General features: G+C 39.4%; 1 protein-coding gene across 1 annotated transcript in view; it reads left to right on the forward strand.

The window, feature by feature from the left end:
• AFTPH (aftiphilin) overlaps positions 1-9494 on the forward strand; it is a 46686-nt gene extending 37192 nt beyond the window's left edge. Inside the window, exons 8-9 of the mRNA XM_084262529.1 lie at positions 2724-2847; positions 8266-9494. Coding sequence (XP_084118655.1) covers positions 2724-2847; positions 8266-8410 — 269 coding nt within the window. The 3' untranslated portion in view covers positions 8411-9494. The remainder of the gene's footprint in view (positions 1-2723; positions 2848-8265) is intronic.
• Positions 9495-10198: the final 704 nt, after the last annotated feature.

Consider the following 10198-nt stretch of genomic DNA (forward strand, 5'->3'; position numbering starts at 1 on the left):
TTTAAAAAAACCCCTGTTTTTTTAGTTTTGCCATCTGCTCATGGAAGGCAGCCTTACGATATCTCATTCCAAACGTATTTTTGTTCTGCCCTTGAGAAATGTCGTTATCAGATGAAAGGTGGTGGGTTTGTCATGGAAGTGATAGTAGCAAACTCAAGATACGTGAGTCTTACAGATTCTTCTGTAAGGGTGTGCAAGTCTTACCTACGAGGAGTCGTCAGTACCTGGTAGATGTACTGCTTGTGCAAATGGGTACCTTCTTGAGCCCTGATGGCAGGCACACTTGAAGGGGTTACTGGAGGGATACTCCTTTTACTGCATTTTTTTATGTTGTTGTTGTCATTTCATCAAGTTACAGGTATTACCACCTTCCCTGGTATGCCCTATAGTGCTTTTTTGTTTTGGCTTTTCTTTCCTCCTGACTTGTTTCTGGGAAAGTCATTTGTTTCTTGGCTTGCAGCTCGTGTGTCTGCGTGTGTGTTTAGGAGCTTTGTGTGGGGTTTGGTTGGCTAACTTTCCTTCAATATCTCATTAAGGTTTTGCAGTGCTTTCCTTAAATATTCCCTGATCATTTGAATAAAAAGAAGAATATGCAACTCTTAACAATAACTAAAACAATTGAAAGACAAATTGTTAGGTGTTTTGGCTTAAAGAAGAAACTTTTATCAGTAATAGAAGTTTGTTCTTTCTCTGAAGACCTTAATTTCACTTACTGTGAATCTGTGCTGTGTTCTTCTCAGTCTGTCTTCATCAGTAGCCAAAATCACTTTTTATTAAAATTTGCATTCTATGTCATGAACAGGGAATTACTCACTTCCAGTATGTTCCCATAGTGTATTATTTTTCATGTTGATACTTAAGTGTAAATGTAGCTGAGTAAGAGGTGCCTAAAGAATGGTAAATTGAGCAGCGACATCGCGCTACAATGAAAATTAATTCAGGACCATAAATGTGAATATCTGAATGATATAACTTACAAGGTTGCATTTAATGTTTGTTGCAGAGTTGCATGTCAGAGGACTGACTCTTTGTTTCAATTAGTCTTACGAGTTGTACCTTAATGGGATTTCGCAGGCTTCTGCAAGTCAAAGTCTATTTCGAGTCTCTTCTCCCTGTTTGAAAGTGAATATCTTAAGGGAATAGCTGGGCTCTTTCCTATTTCCAAGTTCTGTAAACATCTGACAATACTTAAAGTCTTGGTATACTGGTCTCGGGACAATCGGTATTTTGATGTTTTGCAGGAAACTGGATGAAATTAACTTTGGAAGTCCAGACTTTAAAAATCTAGGTTGAAAGGAGAACAAATTAATTTCTTAGCAACCCATGTTAAATAGAGCACGGCTCCTGCAGCTTAACCAGATGATTCTCTTAATTTTACTTTCTGGTCAGCTTAGTTGCCTAACAGTGAAAAGCGTACATCACGTACACAGAAGTGATGAATGGTTGAGACACTTGAGTTGGGGAGAGTTTGTGCAGAGCAGGCATGAGGATTATTAACCTCCTCATCTGCTCATGTAGCACTGTAATTACTGTGTGGAAAAGGCTTTTTTTTTTCTAATTTAGTAATCACCTGGTATTTCAGGAGTACTTCTACAAGTATCTTTATCCAGGGAAATAAACTGGGTAAAATCATCAGCACATCAGTTTATAAATCCTAGTTTTATATGGGGTAGCTGCCTGGGACCATCAAGTATTGGTGCTGGTGTAACACTTGTTTACAGTGCAGGGTTGTCTAAACCACGATGCTTCTGCACAAAAGCTCGATGTTCGTTTTGATAAAACACTTTTAATTGTGGATGGCACAAATGAACATGTCGATTAAACCCATGAACCATAAAGTAGCTGAAACTGTAACTAGAGGAATATCACCAGTTCAAATTGCTTCTGAGCAACAAAATGTGTTTTAACAGTCTTTCCTTCTGATTTATTTTTATAACTCTAATTCTTGGAGAATTTTTTAAGAAAACCTTTATAATATTTGAAAACTGTAGAGTTACTTTCTACAGAGATGTGATGCTTGGTATTAAACAAGTAGCATTTCACCCATACATTTGTAATTTTTTGGATGCAGGTTGAAATTGTTTGCATTGTTTTCAGAATGACCTCTAATTAAAATTTGAAATCCACTTGCAGCATGTGTGATGTCAGACTGCAAGTTTTGGTGGCATTATGCATATTAGTATGTAACTTGTTTTGAATGCCATTCCACTTTTATGTACCACAAAAGCTTCTTTTCCTCACTTAAATTTTTAAGACAACCTCTTGTGAAATGCAAGATACCAAGTGGCCTCTAATGCACACCAGTGGTGTGTGTAATCTCCTGTTAAAGAGTTCATCCCCGCTAACGTGCAGCGCTCTTAATGCACAGTTGAGTTGAAGTAACTGAAGCAATCCATTTTGACTCAGCTGACGTTTTTATGGGTGTTTCACTCTAAAAAAAGTAAATCAAATTTGTTTTGTTTAGTCCTAGACTGAGACCTTGTATGCCAGACTTGATCCAACGTGTGTGTGTTTTGTAGTACAGTAATAAAAGCTACTGAAAAAGGGAGGGGAGAGGACAATGTTTCAGAAACACAGACGTGTTTTGTCATGTTCTTTTCACGTATCTTGAAATTATAAATGATTCAGATGTTTACAGAAAATAGTCTCTAGCAAGTTGGTCTGTGGCTAATGATGGCTATACTTGCCTCCAACCATCACTGATTATCATTTTATACTGTAAGGTGTGGATCCTGAGTTGTATGAATTGACAACCTCAAAACTGGAAACTTCTAATGCAAGCAACAGAGTGACTGATGCATTTGCAAGACTCATGTCCACAGTGGAGAAGGCAAGCACGTCCACAAGGTAAATATTCTTTGTGCTTTTTTTAAAATTCTTTTTCAAAGGGTGGCATGAAATGAAAGGAGTGAATGTGTACTGTTGTAGGTCAGAAGTTCTTGAATTATCCGAAGACTTTTCAATTTCATAATTAAATAAGAAATTCATAGTACTGTAACTCATATATCAAATTATCATGGAACTCTAAAACAAGATGGAAAACAGTTCATGAGCTGAAAGATGATCACCAGGATGCAAGTTGAAAAGCTAGAGCTAAAGACTGAACTGGAGGGAGCAACTTCCTGAAGAACAGAGCTTATTCATAAAACTGGAAGGGTACACTGAACCATGCAGTTCAGTGACTCTCCTCAGTCCACTGTGTAATTTATAGATACATAACATTCCCCAAGTAACATAAAACTGACTAACAATTGTGACAATGTTTGTCCCTTCTCCCATATATTCCTAGCACCTATCAAAATGTCAGTGACAAAACATCAGATTAATTTTGCTGTTGGAAGTTAAGGTACAAGCTTGTAGTTGGTTTATGATGTCTTCTCTGCAACATGGATCACATGTGAAGTTCTTCGGTACTTTTTTTATCAGTAAAAGCTATATAAAGGCTTTAGGTGTCTGTCAGAAGTCCTTGAAGTCTGGCCTGTTGAATGGGTCAGAATAGTCTCTCCACTTCTAAGCCTGTATTCCTTGGATTTATTGTTTGAACATGTATCTTAGCAGTAGGATCCTGGACTGTCTTAACATGTAATTAGTGTCTGTACCCATTAAAGAATCGCTGAGTGATGTTTACCAAATAAAAATGTTTCTATTGTTGGGGAAGCCTCAACATACAACAAATATTAGTTGCTTTTCAACTAGCAGATGACATAACCACACTCAGGAGTGAACTTTAGGGTTTATTCAGCCCTCTAAAAGTAGATAGATGGGTTTCCATGCAGCACGGTGCTTGGAGAGGAGGCACAGTTGAATAGTTGCAGCAAAGATAGTGTTTTGAAACTGGACATAGCTGGCTGTCTTTACATGACTAAACCTGTAGTTCTCAAGAGCTCTTCCGAAACACACTTTTTCACTGTGAAAGCTGTCTTGCTAGTTTTCCTGCTGCTATCTTGCAAGTGAAAACAATTCAAAGTCAGCACTGACTGGAAAAAAAAAAAGGGACCAACAAGCCATGAAATTTCAAGGGAGAACCGGCAGAGGGAACTCCACACTTCAGTGCTGATTTCTGCGTCTGCTTTCGGATTGCCTATTTTTGTATCCGTGCAGTTCATATACTCTTTCTGAACATCCATTAGTGGGAAAGTTTGACTTTCACTAATTAGAAAACATAGTTGAAATGGTTGAAGTATTTTTTGTGATGTAGTCTATGTCCAAATATATTTAAGTCTAAATTTAAAAGCAATGATGCATTCACAGCAGGACTTAGAAACTCCAAATGTATTGTTAATTATTTTATCTCCATTCATGCATTTGTACCTACTTCTTGCTCTTTTAAATTTTTTTATTCAGATGTCAAAGTTCTTTCCCTGTTTTTGTGAGCATTGCTTATGGATAGGAAGAGGTTCTAGATCTGTGTGGTAGAGAGGCTGGGGACCTGAGACTTGGCAGTTCAGTTCAGACACACACAGGGATTAGCTGGTTTAGCTGTACATTTTGTAATTTTTTTGTCAACTCTGAATTTTTAAATTGCAAGTGTTGTTTTCTCTTTTCTGATTTCATGTTTTCTGAAAGAAAAGCACTCTATACGATGTTTTTCAAACTAGAAACCTTGAGATAGAAGAAGCTCTTATCTCAGAAGTATGCCTGGTATGTTGCAGTATGGTCACTTTTTCTATTAAAAGTGGTTTTCTCTTGAATTTTTTAGAATTTTTTATAATAGGAGTGGCTGGGTACAGCCAGCTCGAGAAGGATGACATTCATGTCATATCAGCTTGGAAAGGGACACTGGTGATAACTGATCAGGGGAGATGTGGCCAGTGGCTTAACACCACTTTGATGGCAACATCAGCTGTGCTAAGGCTGTCCCACATCTGTAACTCTTCTGATCTTCAGGGTAAAGTTTAGCGTGGAAATTCCGTGTGTGAAGTTGCTTTTGTCTGAAATACCCCCATTTTTTTGTTGACAAACTGATCTCTTGATGCTGGAAAGTCAGTTTCTCAGAAGGAAAAAGTTGGGAGAGGAGGAGAAACATCCCCCCTGCCCCCAACTTGAGCCTCAAGGCTTGGTGGCAGCAGTAAGTGTTGAAGGTCAGGGATCCAGTGCAGCATTCCTCTGAGAGAGACTCTGCGGCCTTGCCCACTTCCACAGAATTGGCAGAGATCAAAAGTTTATCTGCTGCCTTTTTGAAGGAAAGCAGAGCGCTGATGCCTTTCCAAGGAATGGCCCAAACACACTTTTAAACTAGAAATACTTTTGCAAACACGAGACAACCCAAATCATGAAAGACTGAACATTGCAGGAAGAGGTTGGAATGCAGAACGGAACAGTGAGGTGTGAGTGACACATCAGCAAAGCATTCCCTATTTCTTGCTAAATTTTCTTCCAACAACTTTCATGTCCATGGGTCTGGCTAATTTTCTTGCAGCTTAGTCTTAACATGTTTTTAAAAAGGAACCCTCATACCAACAGGTAGAAGGACTTGCTGTTGTTGGTTTTGGTAAGGGCATCCCCTCTGTCCTGGGAGCAGCTGTTACCCAGCGTATGAGAAGAGATGGGTGGGGGCAAAGTGCTCTACAAAAGGTAACTTTGATACCTGAATAGACAGAGACCCTCTTTTGAGCCTCGCTGGGTCTTTCAGTGTTTAGTTAGGAAAAGATCTATTTCCCAAGCAGACAGGGTTAGTAGAGCTGCCACTGACAATCCACTTTCTCAGGTGGCTGTTCTGTAAGCCAGGGTAGCCAGAAATTAAGTGTGTAAGTAGCTCTGCAATACTCTCCCCCCACCTCCCCCAGGGTTTAGCAAAAGAGCTTCTTGACAGTGGGAACAAAAGTGGTGACAGGAATTACCACACCTGATGTGGAGTGTTAGGCAGTTTAAATTTACCAGTAGGTAAATTTTAAGGTTAAAAACAGTCTGCAGTGATGATGCTACTTTATCTTTCATAAGAGTTAGTGAGTAATTCTGTAGGGTTTGCCCTGGTGATACTGGCTACTAAATGTGCTGTTACCCAGAAAGGATATCTGCAGTGTCCAGTTTTATTGTCTTCTGGAGGAACTTGCCCCTCTCCATTGAGACCATCTCATCCCTCTCTGCACAGAGATGATTTAAATCAAGGTTTTGAGCCTTATTACCATGTGGTTGTGTCTATAGATGTAACTTGGTCATAGTTAAATAGCATTTGCTCTGTGCATTAGGTTGTCCTTCTTTTATAGCCGCTTTTTACCGAGCTCATTAAGTAGCTAAATTATTGCACAGGGCCTCCAGCCAGGAGGGAAGCGTTCAGCGATCGGCGAGACTCACATCTCGCTGTGCTTGCTGGTGTGCTTCTTCCACAGTGATGTTGTGGAGACCAGGTAGTACAGCAAGAGCAATAGCACCGTCCTGTGATAAAGGTCCTCTGCATGATCACCAAATAAAGCACAGCGCTGCCTCTGGGACCCATCAGTGCCTTTCTTAGCATGCCACAGTTGAGCAGAGGAGGAAGAGGCATATAAATAGCAAGGAGTGTGTGAGCTCCATCTGGGTGCCTGATTAACAATTACAGGAACTCCTTTTAATGCAGATCTGAGTCAGCCCTCTTCCTTCAGCGTCCTGTCAAACGCTCCTTTGTTAGCTGTAAGTCCTTGATCACCAGGAGTTTGTACCTTTAAGAGGCTTGTGGTAAGTGATTACTAATAGTGGCACCAGATACTGATAACGCAGTGGTGGGTGACAACCACATTTCAACAGCTCAGAGATAGTCCTTCCAGCGCAAACGGAGGTGACTGAAGTTGTTGGAGAAAGCATGTACTGGCTCTCTGCTTCTTCCTTCAGTAAAACCAGCACATAGCTTTGTTTATCCTCCAGAATTTGGTAATCTGCCTAGTCAGTGGCTCATGAAATTCCACTGCAGCAGAGAAAAGAAAATACTGCTATTCTGGTGAGGGAAATTTGGATTTAGTATCTAGGCGGCCTCATCTAGAGATCTTTCATCAAGTGGAGATCTCAAGTAGCAAACAGAAGTGATAGTACAGTGTCAACACAATGATCAGTGATGTCAAGGATGAGTTTGACTTGGATCTCTTTTCTCCTCCTAGCTAAGGCATTCTGAGGCTGCTGCTGAAGCAAACGTGTAGCATCTTGATTTCCTCTGATCTCTGAGCAGTTCAGGAAACAATCCTGATGGCTGCTGACAAAAGAAAATAAAAGTACACACTGCTTCGTGATCAGAGTGGTGATCGCCCTCTCCTGGGGTCAGTTTAAACTTAATGGCTAAGGCAAGATAGAGAAAGAAGATTTCTGAAGTGTTCTAGGGAAAGGCAGTTTGTTTGGTTCAGGTCTTTTGTCTCAGCTTTTTGCTCCAGAGGTGGGGCAGCTTATTTAGAATTTCTGATGTCGTTACAGGGTGTAGCAGGTGCCTTTCTTGGAACTGGAATAATTTTCGATGGAGAAGAGAGTGATAGGCAGCATCTTCACAGATAACCCAGACACCTGTAAAGCATGTTCTTCTGTAGCAGGCTGGGCCAAGCTTTGTTTTAGGGAGAAAATGTGAAGACGTGGGATTCAGGCCCCTCTCTCTATTTGCACTCAGTAATTGTTTGAATAATGCAAAAGGCAAAGTAAACTCTAGTGATTCCCAAACTGCTGTATGGATCCGTACGCTTACTACTGCACTTCAAAGCGATCAGCTCCAAGTTGTGAGCGCCTTTTGCTGCTGCTCCGGAACCCTGGGGGGGAGAAGGGTTTGTGGGTTACGATGTAGAGCGGTATGATGTCTAATCCGAGTATGTTCCTGTTGGAAACACAGCATCAGTACCTTCTTTTCTTTCAAAAGTATTAGGAAGTAAATTAGGCATTTCTTAGTGTCCTTTCAATATTATTTTTTTTCCATTTTATTTTGAATTGGTATACTGGATTTGGGTAGTTTAGAACTAATCCTCCTATTGTCTTATCCCTAGAATATGGGCATGGTTGCTTCAAGTGAGTAGTCCCAGAATGACGTGCTGGAATCTAACAAAAAAGATAAATATATTTAAAATTAACATATGAATAGGAAATCTTTTTTTCCTCCTTATTGTAACAATATTCAGGAACATTTTGCTGACTTCCTATGTTAACATTTTGTTGGTAGGCAGGTAGGTATTATAACATCAGACTACCTTCAAGTAGCTTACAGAAGTGCCTGTCAATGGGAGACAAACTGCAGAACATTGCTTCAATCAGTGGTTCTTTCAGTGATCCAAGGGGTATAAGGTACTAGATTAATGCACTTTGTTCTTTTCTTCTCAACAGGAAGCCTAAAAAGGAAGAACATCTTAGTGAAGAGGCTGCCAAGGTGATTTCTAGCCTTCCTGACTTAACTTTCATGCATGCCAAGGTGTTGATGTTCCCAGCCACATTAACACCTTCAACAAGCTGCCAAGAAAAGGTAGACTAAAGTGATGTGAATTGGACATATTCTATTGATTTTATTTTTTTTCCTTCCCTCTGTGGGTCGTAAAAAGCAATCTTGCTTTAATTAAAAAAATAAAGTTCAGATGATTTGTTGGTAAGCAGCACTAGAAAGGTATACATAGTAATGTATATTTATTTACATACTGGAATCCTAAATTTATATTAGAGAAAAATGTAAATAATTGGGGGTAAATCTTTTTGAAGATCTATTCTTTTTGTTGTGCTGGGGTGTATACATTTATGTCTTTGTGAAATACACTGGTGGTGTCCTTCTTACAAAACTTTAAAAAGTTTAAAAAAAAAAAAGAAAATCCTAGAAACCCATAATGAAAACTTCAATCTTCACGATCTGTGAAGTCCCCCTTAAATTTTTTCAGATTGCATTGAGCATCTTTTTCTTTCCTGCATATATTAAAATATGTGTTGCTGGCAAAACCCCAAGAGGTTACATTGTCCCTTTGCGGGTTTTCAGTTATTGTTGTTTCTTTAAAAGCCAGTAATTTCTTTTGTGTTTTAGCAAGCTTGAGATGTGGGGGTTTTTCCTTTTCTCCTCCATCCCCTCCCCTGTTTGGTTGGCTTATCAAATTTTATGTTCTTAAACTTGAATAGTATGGTTCTGTCACTATATAGCCTTTTGAAAGGTATGCTGTCAGTAACTACTTGTTCCAGTTATGGATCACTGTCTAAACACTTGATTTTTCTTTTGGGGGGGTGTGTCATTAGAAGATTGTCTGCTTTTAATCAGTTTGATTTGGAAAAGAAGGACCAAAACTATATGAATGTCTTACAATGAAATTTACCTGTTTAAGATTTTTTTTAAGCTCTGTTGTACCACTATTCCTGTTTGATTTTTTTGCACAGTGTAAAATGACATAATCATAGATTGCTATGGTTTTAGGCTGTATATACAGTAAAAAACTACGGGTTGTAAATGTCTGGGGAAATTCCTATGGAAAAAAGAGAGCTATGTAGAAGAACCTCTAAAAAGGTCAATGTGCATGCCCAAGGTCTTTTGAGATTTAAGTGTGTAAATTTCCTTTTAGCTTACACAAAATAAAATAATTTAAAAGATACATATGTATATAGTCTGCTATCTTTTTATACTGAGCATATACGTTATTCACGTTTCTTTTGATGGTCAAATCGATGCGCTGCGTAACAGTAGCACCTTCTCATTCCTGTTGCACAGTCCCACAAAACACACCTGTCAGGGACCTGCAGAAGGAAAAGCAGACTTATCTGTAATTGGTGTGTCTCCCTTCGAACGTGCTGTGATGTGGTCTTATTTCTGTTTCCAGCTTCTCTTCTGACTTGTAGGGCAATGTGGCTCAAGACATGAGAGTATTTTGGGTTTGAGACTTCAAAGTATTTGACAATACTCAACTGTAAGGAACACAATTTCTGGTGAGGTGAGAAAGGACACCTGGGTTTGCCTGTTTCTCAGCTAGAAATAAAAATGTTAAACGTAGCACCCACTTAAGTTTCCTAGCATGTTAAGTGCACTGTAGCTCTTTCAGCAACATCTCTTTGGGGGTATCAGTGGACTGTCTGCAGGTAAGGCATGCTCTGGGGCTATGCTTTCCATGGGCATAGACTTGCCCACCTTTACTCTGTGTGTAGTTCTTTAAGTGCTCCCTAGTCGCCACCAGTTCATGGCTTAACATCTACTTCTGAGAAATCGCCAATGCATTTTCTGAACTCTTCTAGGAATTCTTTATCATCTCGCAGCACTTGGGTCAGAGAAGTTAAAGTTTGAGTTTGGTGTCATAAG

This window comes from Gallinula chloropus, assembly GCF_964237585.1.
Source record: "Gallinula chloropus genome assembly, chromosome: 3".
NCBI lineage: Eukaryota > Metazoa > Chordata > Aves > Gruiformes > Rallidae > Gallinula > Gallinula chloropus.